Genomic DNA, 15,995 nt, shown 5'->3' with positions numbered 1-15,995 from the left:
GAATTTAAAAATAATTCACTATAATATATAAATTTCTGGCAAGCACCATTTTTTTCAGTGTCAATCAGGGGCAGGTGGCTGCAAACACCTGGTTCCTAACCTTAGAAAACACTTGCTGGAATAATTATAACTCAGAGACTAATGACTGCGTGAATTTCTCTCCATCCAGGAAACAGATTCAAAGCCTCATCCCTACATCTCAATACAGAGCATATGCTACAAATAAGAATATGCAAAAGGGCAAGCAGTGGTCTTGTTTCCAGGCTAACTGGGGGCCTGAGTAACTTCCAAGTAAGGACACTGTCTGTCCCTGAGGCCTTCTGTAGACTGTGGCTAATCAATCTCAAGAAAAAAATAAAAAAACCTATATTGAAACACAGAATTCTCCAAAGCAACAGAACACCAGAGTCAGATACATCCCATTACAGCACTCAGCAGCTTCCTAAGGCAGCATGCTTCTACTCATGCATAGCAGGAAGAGCATTGGTAATATTCCATAAAAGATGGAAAGTCAAGCCTGGGATTGGAAAAAAAAAAGGGGGGGGGGGGGAAGGAAAAGGTTAGTAGTACATTACAGAACTGTAATGTATTATTTTAATGTAATAAAGTCACACAGTAACTGGGAGATCATTTGTTCAAAGAAACCTGAATAAATCTACAAAGTACCTTTTGCCAGATGCACATTACTCCTGACAGCTGTGGATAGGTCTATGGTTCCACAGGCAGTTGAGCAGATCTTGTTGCTGAAAAAGTGAAGAAATCTTGCACCCCTCCATTCTCACATAACTTCTGCCTCCTCTATCCTACCCCATCCTCCTTCCCTTTCCCTCAGCCCCAGCTGTACTCTCCCACCTGTATCCTGGCTCTCATTACAATCTCTGGCTTATTTAACTAATTTGAATATCAGAATGCTCTTCACTAGTTTTTTTCATGTCTTGTTTTCTGTTATTTTAGTGAATTAAACTGGCACAGAAGTGTCTGACAAGTGCTAAAGCTGTCACAAGGTTAGCAGCAGTAGTGTGTGGCCCAGAATAGTGGGGACAGAGAGACACATCAGGTGAAAACAACCTGTTTTCAGCAGTGGTGAGCTGCCTGTGAATGCAGCACTTAGTGAGCTATACCCAACTGCTGGTAGAGCCCTTAGGACTCAGGTTTACATAAAGAGAATAGTCCCTTGACTTCAGTGGTTTGCTTCTGTTAACACCTATTTAGCAGTTATTTGCGGATAGGCTAGGTATACAAGAACAAGTGTTGCTGATAGAGCTGCTTGGAGTATCTGCAGAAACTCTCAAAACCACTTCTTCAAGGGTGAACATATTCTCTAACTTCAGCTCTGTTCTTGGGTCATTCACAGGGAAACTAGAGATGTTTGTATAGCTGCCCAGTGAAAAACTCAGGTGACCTCCTTACTCTTCTTTTCCTGGATCCTGCCCACCAAAGCGCAGTGCAAATACATGAATAGTTAAGTGGCTGTTCGGTCTACAATGTTGTAGGAGCATGTACGTATATGAATACAAATATTTTCTCCTAATTTGGCAAAGGGAAAAAGAACAGATACTGAAAAATGGCATTTTAAAAACAAGATAAGTAACCTCGGATAATTGTCTAACAGCAGCTCAAAAGAGAGGTAAGCATGGGAAATTTTTACTTCCAATATAGCTACATGAGGTCAGAATATGAAGTCCCCACCTGCACTTTACCTTGACTACCAACAGAATGTGGAGTCTCCCTGTGTTTGTAGAGCGTAAAGACATGTGAACTGTGAAGGGATTAGTGTCATACAAATATAAAATGAAAGTTTATTTTGAAGTTTCCTCCTTGGAAAGAAAAGCGGAAGTGTCTACTTTTATACAAAGCAATGGATTTTCGTTAAAGAGAATATGAATGGATGCCGGAGAGGGACTCTTCATCAGGGACTGTAGTGATAGGACAGTAATGATAGCTAATGGGTTTAAACTTCAACAGGGGAAGTTTAGGTTACATATAGGGAAGAAGTTCTTCACTGAGAGGGTGGTGAGGTACTGGAACAGGCTGCCCAAACAAGTGGTAAATGCTCCATCCCTCACAGTGTTCAAGGCCAGGGTGGACAGGGCCTTGGGCAACATGGTCCAGTGTAAGGCATCCCTGCCCGTGGCAGGAGGGGTTGGAACTAGATGATCTTACGGTCCCTTCCAACCCTAACCATTCTGTGATTCTAAGAACTGGAAAGAAGTAAAATATCCAAATGTAATGAGACAGACAGACATGTCTGGCCTTCTCAGCTGGAGACCGAGTATGAAATACTTTATTAAACATCACCATCTACTGGATGCCAGCATCTGTTCCTTAGGAAGGAAACCCTAAGCTTCTATACCGAATTAACTACTCAGACAAGCCTCTGCTTTCACACATCTGATGCTGCTCCTATAGTTATTGTCAGGATAAGGTTTGTGGACCTTTTCAGTGACAAGTTGGGAAAAGATTTTCAGCATTAGGAAAACAAACTCAAAAAGTTCAGGGTGATATAATACAGTCTGTGAAATTGTTAATAAGCCACAATGGGAACTTAAAAACCAGAAGGTGGAGGTAGTCAGGCACAGAGGCAATGACATCCTTTGAGTAATCAGTTTGTTTTTTTGTGGTGTGTGGTATGTTTATGTAGACACACACACATACGTGCACAGCATGGAGCTGCATGGCTGTGCCCCTGGGTAGCTCACGCTGACTGCAGTTCCACAGTTTTGAACATTATCCACTCATTCTCTTGGCTGCACAGAGAAAGTTCCACCTTATTTGTGTGATTTTACAGCACCAGGACCAGCAGAGGGGCTCACAGAGCTTGCTGAGGGCAAAAGGCACCAGTGCAGGTTGCACTCCTCCACTATAGCTGCTGGGCTGACCCAGCTGGGCAGTGAAGGATGCTCCTTCTCTTCCTCACTGAGAGAAGTCCTTGGCTCCACAGTTAAGGATGGCTCTTTCCTAGCCTGATACTTCCTCTCCCCCTTCGTTTTAGTTCAAGTTTCAGAGAAGCTGCAGCATTGTGTGGAAGAAATGGACTATACAAGTATCCTCCTCTGTAGTAGAAGAAAGATCTAATGGAGAAGTAGTAAAACCTTGAGGGCCCTGTCTTTCTTTCCCTTTGCTTTCTCTTTTGCTTTGATTTCATTCAGTTGTATTCACACAAGCAATGACTCAAGCCACCAGAACTAAACAAATTCTTCAGAGAAATTAGAAAAAATTGCTGAGGTATATGCACCTTGGGAAGGTCTCAGAAAAACTGCTGCAATAAATATGCAAAGGCAAAGAATTTTTCCTGACTGTGAACGATGCTCTAAAGCCATCATTACAATTGGTTTATCAAAAGGATTGATTGGATAACTATTGAAATGATAAATCTGATATTATGGAGGATGCTTCAGAGCTTAGACTCTTTAATTCTTAGACAGATATTTCTCTAAAGAAATTTTTGTGATTAAAAAACTTATTCCTGGTTATATCCTTTCAACAGGTGTTGATTTTTATTTTTTTCTTTTTCGTCCAGAGAAAAATTACCTCAAAAGTAAAAAAGAAAAAAAAGAAGGGAAAACTGTCTTGTTGGAATTGTTGGTATTTAAAACTCCTTGTAATGAGTCACAGGAAACCAGAAATGGGGCATCGGGCAGAGCTAGAACCACGCTACATCAAGGCAGAGGGAATGACAAACACTGATGATAATGAGAAATTTCTTTATTATTTCCTTGTGGAATACTGTTACATATATGTTGTTACATATATACATATATACTGTCCAAATATGCCAAATATACTGTCAGCATATTTGGAAAGAAATAGGTGTTAAAGCCTAGCAAATAGTCCTGACATCAGCACTGCATCAGAGTGAGGATATGAGGTGAAACAGTTTCCAACACTTATGCAAACATCATGAAGTTACACAGGAAGAGATCAGTAACAAATTATATTTCTATTGCTGCATTTACCTCCCAAACCTTTTCCAGTACAACACACAGAATCCCTCAAGTAGGTTATTGTTATTGGCAAGTCACACTGATACAAATAAAGTTGAAAACATTTTGTTTCAATGTGGTGAGTTGGCAACAAGAAGGAACACTGACGCAAGATGAAATGGTCCAATACATGAGCGCTGATATAAAAAATATTTCACATGTAAATTATTGAAAAATAATTCTACTGTGCTACAGAGCACATGTACCTGAGCATTCACTCCAGGCTGCATAACAGAATCTGTTGAATTTTGGTGGGATTGAGCCATTACCAAATTCACCTAAAACTAAGGGAGACTTCCTAGGCTCTCAGTACAGACAAGGAAGGAAACGGATTTGTGAGAGGATGATTCGTTTCAGTGCGTAATGTGCCCGGTATGCATTATTCCAGGGAGACACCTTTCTCTATAAAGAGAGACTTGAAGTGACCAGATCAGACTCAGAAAACTAACTCTGAGAAGTTAGAAAAGAGGGATCCCATGCTTCAGGGACATATCATAGAATTGCAGAATGGTTTGGGTTGGAAGGGACCTTTAAAGCTCCCCTAGTTCAACCTTCCTGCAATGAGCAAGAATAACTTCAACTAGATCAGGTAACTCAGAGCCCCATCCAATCTGACTTTGAATGTTTGTATGGGTGGGGCACCCACCACCTCTCTTGGCCATGATTGCGGTTAAGTATATATATATACACACACACACATATATACAATTTTTGAATAGGAAGATCATAAAGAAACAGATATATGTGGATATACTATTTAAGAGTTCTACTTTATAATTTTGATTTCACTCAGTAATGAGCAATATTGATAGCATCATAATTCTCAATGGACACATCACAAAATGATAATAAATATTTCTAGGCCCCAGCACTGCTGTCATGTCTGTGGTACTTCTGGCTCCAGCTAGCCCAGCTCTGCATCAGTTCCCTCCCTTTTGTCTCCCAAAAGCTGAGATCATACCTCTTAGGTGGACAGCCCACTCCAGCAGCAGAGAGCTTAAACATGGGGTAGGATTGTCACCTGCCGTAGCTTTTGGTGCCCTTCCTTTGCTACAGCAAAGAGCAGGAGCACACAGAGTTGCTGCTCAGAGCGGGTTTGTAGATCCCAAAAAATGATTGAATGAAGGAGAGGTGTTGTGCGGGGATAGTCTTTTAATCCCAGGAATGGGAGAGAGGAGAAGGAGGTCCCAGTGCCCTCTGGCTCACTTTATTCTGCAGTCTGTACCAAACAATAAAGTCACCAACAGCTCAAATGTGGAGTTAATGATGACAAAAAGAAAATTATATCCCAGGCCAACATGAACCACCCTGAGCCTCCCCTGGCCTCTTCTCCAAACAGTTCAGCATTGCACTGTTTGATTCTAGTGCCAGGAAATGGTGGAAGTTTTTCCCAGCCCCATGTTTAAGGCACTGCTCAGCAGAAACCAGCCTTCTGACTGATACAGGATGAGAGCTGTGTTCCCAGCTTCCAGGGAAACTACCTCTTCTCAGCTATGACAAGTTTTGAGACACAGATGAGAATCAGATTTAGCCTTTGGGAAAGGCTTATCTTTCTTATGACATTACTAGCTTAAATATATATTTTTTAGGCAAAATATGAAATATCTTGCTCTAAAATTACTGCTTTGACTCCTAAAACACCTACAGAACATATACCTGTAATCACCTGAAGTGCAGGGGTATTCTCCTCATCTGCTGCCTTATTTGTTAGATGCTGCTGAGCTGATTCGCACAGAGTGCAGGGAGAAAAGCAGTCTCTGCTGCAGGAGGATTAGTCCAAGAGTCTATTCTTCTAACTACATTGAGGCTATAGATGGACTATTGGCTTAAAACTTGAGTTAGATGCTGAAGATTTGTTTCTAGCATGGAATCCATTTCGAGAAATTTGAGTTTGCAGCTCAGATGTCTGTGCTCAGGACTCAAAGCACTTATGATACTTGCCTTCGAAGAGAGTACAAATTAAGAATGCTAGATGATAATGAAAGCATATGTTTTGTTTATATGAAATATGACCTTTTCATCAGGATGGATGCTTTTGAGATTACATCAAACAACAGAAAACCAGGAATTAACTCCCTGAGGTAAAAAGAATAGTACACAGTGTGCTAGTTATTTTGCAAGATACCTTTTCAGTTGCCTTGAATCAACACCTTCAATAGGCAGGTGTAACAAGTTGTCACATTTAAGCTCATGATAACTTGCTTATGGTGCTTCAGAATGCATTAATGAGGGAAAGGCTCTAGGGAAGTCAGGCAGATGAACAAAAATAATAGCAAAGGTGCCACTAAAGGCAGAGTTGAAGTATGGCTTAACAGACTGCTAAATGGACTTGTAAATGGAAGCAACATGGTACAAAGAGAATGGTTGGAACTGGATGGAAGCAGGAATAGTCTGAAAGCAGGTAATGAGTGATGAAATAATTAAGGTAGAAGATGAAAACCAAAGCTAAGGCAATTGTTTTAGTTCCAAGAGTGGGAAGGTGTCGTGATTTTTAAGGAATTTATAAAGAAAATTGCAAAGTGGCAGAGAAAATTACTTGAGACTGCAAGCCTATGGACAACCCTCTGGGCTTTTTGGCTAGGCTTGACAGTTCATGTTGGGAGTATCGTTGTGCCAGTAAAATACTACAGATGTACTATGCAGGTACCAGAAATACGGCAATTAAAACTACTCTGAGAACTCCCTGACAGCAAAGCATGACGTGGTGACTGCTGAGGAGGTATCCTCTGAAGAATGGAAATCTTCCATGGTGACAAAAGAGGGCAGAAAGAACTTCAAGTAAAGAACAAACATAAATTAAAAAGAGTTGAGAGTCAGGAGAAACACTGGAAGACATGAGGAGATATGAGAAATTGGTACAGTACATTTAATTGTACTGGTTTGGTTTTGGTAATGAAATGACAGAAAGCCAGAAAAGAGACATGCTAACAATCCTCAAATACTGAAGAAGTGACAAAAATAGAACAGGAGTAATCATGTTCTTATATAGATAGAAAAAAGAAGCAATGGACACAAGGTGAAGGGAGATCGTTTGACACTAATACAAATTTTTCACTGACAGATGATCTGGGCATGACGTGATCCTCCATCACTGGACATCTATAAGAACAAGCTAGAGAAATTATTTTTGGATCATACAGGTATAGTGATACCTGTCTGTAATCGCAGGGTGGAAACTAGCTGGTCCCTGGGCTGGACTCCTCATTCAGTTAATGCCTGTGTTGATGATAGTTAGAATTCATTAGCATCACTGAGGATATTCTAATGTCACAGCAAAGGAAAATCCTGGTCTTAAGAAATAACTACATTTAGGTCCCTACTACCAAAAAGACATTGGATCTTGCTCACAAAAGTCCAACACAAGGATTAGTAGCTGGGAAGTTTTATTATACTGTAGAAATACTGATCCTAGTGAGCCAAATTCTGAAGCACTCAGGTCAGCCAAAAGTCACAGAAAAGTCAGAGGGTCAAATGTGATTTTACCTCAAAACAAAGCCATTGAAAGCAGAAGCTGAAGTCTCTTACTGAGTTATGCTAAGAACTGATTATGCTAAGAACTTGAGGCAATACCAAGCACAAATACAGGCTGAGCAGAGGCTGGATTGGAAGCAGCCCTGAGGAGAAAGATCCAGGGGGTGCCAGTTGATGGGAAGCTCAACATGAGCTGGCAGTGTGCGCTCACAGCTGAAAAAGCCAACTGTATCCTGGGCTGCATCAAAAGGAGCGTGACCAGCAGGTCAAAGGAGATGATTCTGACCCTCTACTCTGCTCTGGTGAGACCCCACCTGGAGTACTGCATCCAGCTCTGAGGCCCCCAACACAAGAGGGTGAGTCCAGAGAAGGGCCATTAAGTTGATCAGAGGGCTGGAGCACCTCTCCTATGGAGATAGGCTGAGTTGAGCTTGTTCAGCGTGGAGAAGAAAAGGCTCCGGGGATACCTTAAAGGAGCTTCCAGTACCTAAAGGGGGCCTACAAGAAATCTGGAGGGGGACTTTTTAGAGAGGCATGGAGGGATAGGATAAGAGGTAATGGCTTTAAATTGAAAGAGGGTAGATTTAAATTAGATACTAGGAAAAACTTCTTCACTGTGAGGGTGGTGAGACACTGGAACAGGTTGCCCACAGAAGCTGCGGCTGCCTCATCCCTGGAAATGCCCATCGGTACTCCTTGCTCTCACCGGGAGTGGATGACGGGAGTCCCTGCAGCCACCCTCTGCTCTGAAGAGGTGCGAGGAGCCCCGGCGGCGCCCCCTTGTCTTTGCTGCGACGGGGCGGCAGGCCAAGAGCTGCACCCTCACACAAGCGGGAGCCACCGCTGGCGGGAGTTAATCATTAAGTTCCCAGTAGATCCGCTCCGAGCAGGTTCTCCTGAACCTCTCGAGCCTCCAGCCATGCCCCGTCCCCTCCCGGTCAGGTGCGACCAGCCCGACTGAGCACCAGGGCGGGCGGGGAGACGGGAGGCAGGGACGGGCAGAGCTCCCCACTGCCGCCCGTCAGCGACCCCATCCCAGGCGGAGCCCTCTCTGCCGGCACGGGGGAGCAGCCGTGAGGAGGGAGTGGCGCCCGCGGGCCGCCTCTGCCCGCTCAGGAGCAGCCCCCTGCTCCCTAAGGCTGCCATTGCCTCGTCCCGTCCCGCCGTCCATGGGGCTGAGCAGGCGGCGGTGAGGAGCATGGCCAAGGGACCCGAGCAAGAGGACGCCTTCCTGCACCTCCCTGTCGCGCAGGCCGTGCCCTCCGCCGCGCAGGAGGACTGCTACGAGGACTTGCTGCCCTACGCCGAGGAGGGGTTGTGTGCCGCGGCGGGCGCCGAGAGGGGGCTCCCGAAGCCGGCGCTGCCCGCCGGCATCAAGGCAGGTACGAGCCGGGGTGCCGGCAGCGCGCTCGTCGCAGCCTGCGGGCAGGGCGGGTGCGGGCAGCCCGGGCGAGTAGCGGCGGGCGGGCGCTCGAACTGTCGGTGCTGCTCGGGGTCCTGCCTCGGGCGGCCCGGCCCCTCCGGCAGCGGCGGGCAGGGCGGCCGGTTAAACGGGCGCCTGCGGCGCCGCAGCCGCGTCGGGAGGAGGCGGCTGCTGCCGGACCGTAACGATGCTCTTGGGTTTCTCTTCTTGTTCTCCCGCCGGCGCTCAGAAACACGCTTTAACAGCGAAGCCCTGTCCTCGGAAGAAGAGGATGCAGACACTCGCGACGGCGCACTGAAAGCTGCGGACCAGTGCCCGTCTGCGAAGAGGAGCGTCGCGCAGATCATGAAGGACAAGAAGAAGCAGACGCAGCTCACCCTGCAGTGGTAGGGCTGTCCAGGCGAGCCGCTGCCGCCCTGCCCCGGGGGGACCTTCTAGTAAAAGCCGAGTCAGCACGGAGGGCTGCACCTCACAGATCTTTTAGGAATAATCTATGGGTTTGTGGGGTGATGTTTGGTTAGTGGTGGGTTTTTTTCGGGTAAGCCTCGTCTACAATTAAGGACATCCACCCCCAAATTTCTAGCAGAGGTTTATCAGGTAACCAAAATCTCCAACAGATTCTAACAGTATGTGGCTATCAATGAAACGTATCAAAAAAAAAAAAAAAAAACAAAACGTAGAAATGAAGCATTACTTAAGAATTACTTTTGTGAATGAATGTTTTCATTATCCTTTAAGGCTATGGCTGTTAGATTTTCACTGTTCTATAATGTATTTCTTTAAGATCATAATCTACCATCCATGGAATCTCTAACTTCATTTAATCTGGGCAAAAAAATAACCAAATAGCAGATAAAATTCTGTGGACATTAACTGATAAATGTTTCTATTAAAGCACATTTGAAATTAGGAAGGAATGGTGTTGAATTAAATGGAATTTAGTTACCAAATACAGGCTGTACATCTAGATTTATTTTTTCTTTTCCTTCTAACTGAGAAATGAGAGAAACCCAAATTACTCAGTTTCTTAGTCTAGTTTACATCTGATTTAGAGCATAAATTGTAAGGATTTGAGTCTGGTGAGTCAGTGCAAAATTATTCAGTGAGCAGCATTTACTACACAGTATTTTCTTACAGATTTGTGAAATTTGAGAAAGAAATAGTCTGCACGTCATCCCAGGAGTAGCAAATAGCGTAAACTGATAAAGAAACAGGACCACAGAGAAATACCCAGCTGTTACCAAGAGTTCAGTTCAAGTGAAGACAGACTGTTTTACTTCAGTTTTTAAAGTTATACTTTAGTGACCATCACTAGGCACTTCTATTCTGCAAATTGATTGGGAAGCTACATAAAAAAGGCACCCCTTTGAGAAAAAGCCAGTTCTTTGCTTTTCGGTATGGTTTGGTCAAGAAATGGCTTCAGGTCCAGTATAGAAATTAAAAAGCAAAAGTAGGAGAAGAAGATATGTTAGCACAGATGTTAAAAATACAGTGGGGCAGAAGATGCAATCCAAGCCCCCGCTCTATTCAAAGGACAGACTTAAATCTTTCGTAGTCTACTCTTATTTTCAGAGCCGGGCTGGCCCTTAGATGATGATCATTTAATTATTTCTACAAAGTAAAAAGTTCAAACGTTGAAAAAGACTCATTAAGAAGAGGGGCCTGGCCCCAGGTTTTCCATATTCTGCAACTAACCTGAGCGCCAAGTGTGCAGCCAGTCTGTGATACCTATCTTGTTCAGGAGAAACCTATTTGCATGCTCTCATGGAATTTTTCAGTAAAATTAAAAAAGAAGCGGGCAGTACAAAGAACCAGAAGGAAAATAAGATCAGGAGACATGGAATGTTGCTTCTTATTCTGCAGTTTCTTTCTCTGTACAGGCTGGAAGAAAACTACATTGTCTGTGAAGGAGTTTGTTTACCAAGATGCATCCTATATGCACATTATTTAGACTTCTGCAGAAAAGAGAAGTTGGAACCTGCCTGTGCTGCAACTTTTGGGAAGGTAAAGAGTAAATGCCTTCATAATTTATTGGATTAATTCTTTGATGGAATCACAATTTAGTATACCTGTGTCAAAATTCCTCTCAAATTCACGTTATCTACACGCATGGAATCAGACTACATTGTTTCATACTACAGGATTTTGTGACGTTAGATTTAGGAAACTGAGATTCCCTTTCATTTATTGCTATTTCATACAAAGACATTCTCTCAGAGAGATTTTTGTTTTCCTTTTTGATGATGATGTTAATAGGGTTATTTCCACAGACCCAGATCTGACATGGAGGACACTTTTAATTATACTAAAGGCAGTGAAAAGTGAGATGTGATGCAAGAAGCAATACAATAGGAGGAATAAAAATTAATAACACGGAGAGCTCCTGAATGGAAAACTGTTGATTCGTCCTCTTTTCTACCTTTCTCTACAATTAATCCTAAAATCATTTAATGAAAGGGAGATGTGAACTCTCCAAATTAAATCCTCAGTAGTTAGTGAAACAGGAAACCAAAAATGCTTCAAAGATCATCTTTTTTTAAACACTACTGATCTAGTCATTGTTCATACATAGCAAAATGCATTAATTTAATTAAATAATAATAATGGGTTTTAAATCCAGTTCATAAAATGTTCATTTACCAATTTTTTCCTCTTGAAATGGATATACTGAGAAAATGTCTAATTTTCATTACAGTTTCAGTATGAGGAAGACAATGGCTTTCCATATAAACATTGTTATGACGGTAATCTGTCTGTTAGATATATCTATTACGTCTACCTCTATTATTGAATTACTTTTTCACTTACTAAACCTTTTGCCTAAAGTATCATTCTTCACAGGAAGAGTAGGATGTTTTTAGGATACTAATCTCAACCTTAGGACTCCAGTGGCAGAACGTTTTGCTTGATTTGGATTAAATCACATAACATGAATTCTTTATGTGCAGCATAGAGCTAACAGAAACTTTCATAGGGTTTCAGTGGGCATAAATAAGTTTAAGACTGCTCAACAATTTGATAGTGGATGACACACAAGAAGCAAATATTTGCTTGCTTTAACCTTCAGATCACACATTTCAAATAAAAAATAAATTTATTTTTAGTTGTTTGACTGTAAACAGAATAGCTAGAGGGCAGACCTTTCCCTGGTTCTGTTTAGATCTCTGAAGCAAAAGGTACAGTTGCACGTTAGGGACCTGAATGAAGCAGGATCCTGGTGAAGAAAACTAGATTTTAAACCGTAGAAGTGAAAACAGAAGGGAAGAACAGGTGAGAAGGGTGGGAAAGAGTTTATGGGTGGGGAGATTGGACATATATGACAAGAGGGACAAAGGATGGAAGGACATCTGCAGTGTAAAAACATAGAATCATAGAAACAGCTAGGTTGGAAAAGACCTTTAAGACCACCAAGTCCAACCAGTACCCTAGGACTGCCAAGTCCACCACTAAACCATATCACTGAGGGTATCTACACAATTTTTGAACACTACCAGGGACGGTGGTTCCAACACTGCCCTGGGCAGCCTGTTCCAATGCCTGAGCACGCTTTTGGTGGAGGCATTTTTCCTAATATCCAGTCTAAACTTCCCCTGGCACAGCTTGAAGCCATTACCTCTTGTCCTGTCACTTGGGAGAGGAGACCGACCCCCACCTCACTACAACCTCCTTTCAGGTAGTTGTAGAGAGTGATAAGGTCCCCCCTGAGCGTTCTCCCAGCTAAATCCTCCAGTTCCCTCAGCTGTTCCTCATAAAACTTATTCTCCAGACCCTTCACCAGCTCCGTTGCCCTTCTCTGGCCCCGTTCCAGCACCTCAATGTCTTTCTTGTAGTGAAGGGCCCAGAACTGAACACAGGGTTTGAGGTGCAGCCCCACCAGTGCTGAGTACAGGGGGATGATCACTGCCCTGGCCCTGCTGGCTACGTTATTGCTGATACAGGCCAGGATGCTGCTGGCCTTCTTGGCTGCCTGGGCACAAGCTGGCTCATGTTCAGCTCTGTTAGTCAGTACCCCCAGGTCCTTTTCTGCTGAGCAGCTTTCCAGCCACTCTTCCCCAAGCCTGTAGCATTGCATGCTTGTTTTTGTTGTGATGTGTCGTTAATATTTATTCATGGATTACATTACAGCATATCTTAACACTACGATTCTTCTATGAACAGATTGCTAAGAAAGCATACCAGTGCTGGAAATTAACACTGTTTTTTTCTCTTCAGACCATTCGCCAGAAATTCCCTCTCCTTACCACAAGGCGGCTTGGAACAAGAGGCCATTCAAAGTAAGGCGCGCTTTATCTGTGTATCCACTAACAGAACTCATTCATAGAATGACATGTATTTCCACGTCTCCACTATATATAATTAGTATAATCTATGCTAATGGGCATGGGGGTTTTAGTCAGATGACAAGCTGCAAGTGATAACGTTCAATGTACATGATGAAACTGATAGAGAGTTTGAGTTTTGAAAACACTACTTCAGGCATAATTTCTAAAATTAAACTGATTAAGCTTCTAAACCTTGTCATTATACTTAGAGACCCGTGCATTTCTTGCAAATATATGTAGAACTTTATATATAAATTAATTATATAATACATATATCTTGGTTACAGCTGCTCATCTTGTTACAAATAATGTGAAATTTAACTATGGTTTTCTTTGCCTTTTGCAAATCTAACAACTTTCTTTCTGTTCCTTACATAACTATATGGATTAAAGACCCTAGAAAAAACCATCGCATTAAATTGAGGAGAAAGAATACATCTGGTCTTTGTTGTGGGTAATTCATAAAAACTGAAAAGTACACACCTATAGTGCAGTCGTTTCATAAATAATGTAAATGGTTAATTTGTATATTTGATCTATGGAATATTAGGCTGTAGGAATAGATCACAGATAACTATATATCACCTGTGGTGATATTTGTGTTACTTCTGACATTATGCTTTTGGTCATGACAAAGTCAGTGTAAACCAGTGGTGAACAGTGGTAACAAGATAGCCACTTACATCCAACCGCCCTCCTATGTCCTGATATCGAGACTGTTGAGGAAGGCCTGACGAATTGTCCCCAGTCTAATTTTGTTTTTTAACAGGGGAATGTTACTTCTAAGGAAATGGAAAAAATGTGTAGTGTGTTGACATAAGGAATGTAGAGAAGTCAAAATAATGCTCTAGGGTGTTGCTAGAGTCAAGCTATGAGTTAGGCAATTCTAAGAAAACTTCTGTCCCTGTTTGGGGAGTCACAAATATAACAGTTCTCTGTATTGCCTGAAACCAAGCCTGACTCTGAGCTTTTCTGAGTGTTGTGCTTTAAAATGTTAGTTTAGTGTTTGTTAATACCCAGTTTAAGAAAAATATTTAAACCTAAATAATGTGCTGGTACCATTCAACATAAAATAGGGCTAATTAAATAATTTTGTTCTTTTAAAGTAACCTCCAAAAACTTAATGGTTTTCAATCCCAAATAACATTTAGACCAGATCCTTATCTGTGCATTTCTATTGATTTTAAAATAAGTTCTCAAAAAAATAAGGTATTTCTATGAGGAGCAAATTAAGATAGATATTATCTATCTGTAAACACAGAAATTATTATCTGTAAACACAGAAATTGAACATTTATTATTAATGCCAATATTTTAGGAGATGCATGCCTTTAAATATGTGAGTAGCCCTAGGATTTTTCTCATGCTTAAAATTATTCGTATGTACTTACTCAATAAGATTCATGAAACTATCCTTGGCTTATAGAAGAAAGCACAGAGGGATGATGGTTTACTGAAACAAAACTAAACCCCAGCAAATTACCAAAGCATTTTGCTAATGAACAAGATAGAGAACCAGAATTACTGGCAGAAGAGACTCAAACACTCTGTTTGTTTGGGAAAACTATTTTGAATGACTCAGCCTTGAAAGACAAAGTTATTATTGTCTTTCAGTAATTTATAAGCAAAACTCAAAATGAAAGGAGACTGAAAAGAAAAAAAAGCTACAAGGCTATGGTTTTCCCAAGTGTTTTGCAACATACAACAAATATCTGAAATGCATTGTTTACTTTTATAATTCTGGGGGATTGGTTCATGTTATGCTTGGTTTTCTTCCTGCCTTCGAAATATAAGAAATAGCCAGTTGATTCCAACTTAGTTTTGCTAAAGAATGCACAGGAGATGTTATTTGTGAATTTTAAGTTTTGTTGCAGTATAAATGAAGGTGGGGAAGAATTTCAATTGCCAAGTTTTACAAAGACATTCTATTTCTTGGGTATGTCTCAAATGTTTATTTTAAACAGTTATTAATTAAAATAAAATTAAAAGGAAATAAAGCCTGCATAGAATATTTTTCCTTTTTTAACTGAGGACAGTTCTTGCACAGTTTCTGTCACAGTCTTACAAATTCGTAATTCATTGCGTACTCTGTCTTGAAAAAAATCAATCTGCTTTGTGTAGAGGAAAACTGGAACTGAAGTTAATTTCTCTTTTGTAACTGACCTATAGAAACTGAATAGAGAGATTTTGAGGGAAGTTACTATTAGAAAGGTTATTTATAGGAGAAAAGAGGGATTTCATGTATTGTCACCTGTGGTGAAGTTCACCCATTGTTATGGGCATAAGTTTATGTAGACTTAGCTTTGCAGATGGACGTTTGCTGCTGGTGTTGTGTTTAAGGTTTTAGGATACCTGGTACTCACAATCTGTGCAGGAATATTCGACAACCTACTAATTTCGCAATGAGTTGGTTAAGTCTTACTCAGGTTCATAACCCAACATATTTGAAGAACCACTTTCAAGTTATAATGAATGAGATAATACAAAGGGGAATATCTCCCAAATGCTTATCATAATTTTGATCTGACATATCTAATCAATTGATAACCAGGATCCAGTCAGGATCTAAACTTCCAAACAGATCATGTGTCCACATAATTTAAAGCACAGTAAGTCAACCTCTATTAGGTAACGGAATATATTTCAAATCTAGTCTTTGACATGGAAATCTAGCTACAAAATTGTTTTGGAATATGTGTCACTATATTCCCTTTTTCTCTAAGACATTTAACATTATTAGCATGCAAATGCCTCATGCCCAACACTTCTTCAGCAAATCCCATATCTCTATTGACC

At 41.5% G+C, this 15,995-nt stretch overlaps 1 protein-coding gene across 1 annotated transcript in view; it reads left to right on the top strand.

Annotated features, from left to right (window-relative positions):
- Positions 1–8,652: 8,652 nt before the first annotated feature.
- The window catches only part of RFX6 (regulatory factor X6), a 38,004-nt gene continuing 30,661 nt past the window's right edge, over positions 8,653–15,995 (top strand). Inside the window, exons 1-3 of the mRNA XM_030490342.1 lie at positions 8,653–9,263; positions 10,758–10,881; positions 13,090–13,151. Of these exons, the coding sequence (XP_030346202.1) occupies positions 8,653–9,263; positions 10,758–10,881; positions 13,090–13,151 (797 nt within the window). The remainder of the gene's footprint in view (positions 9,264–10,757; positions 10,882–13,089; positions 13,152–15,995) is intronic.

This window comes from Strigops habroptila, chromosome 6 (assembly GCF_004027225.2).
Source record: "Strigops habroptila isolate Jane chromosome 6, bStrHab1.2.pri, whole genome shotgun sequence".
Lineage (NCBI taxonomy): Eukaryota > Metazoa > Chordata > Aves > Psittaciformes > Psittacidae > Strigops > Strigops habroptila.
The sequence above is the reverse complement of the archived record's forward strand: the minus strand, read 5'-3'. Positions and strand labels throughout refer to the sequence as shown.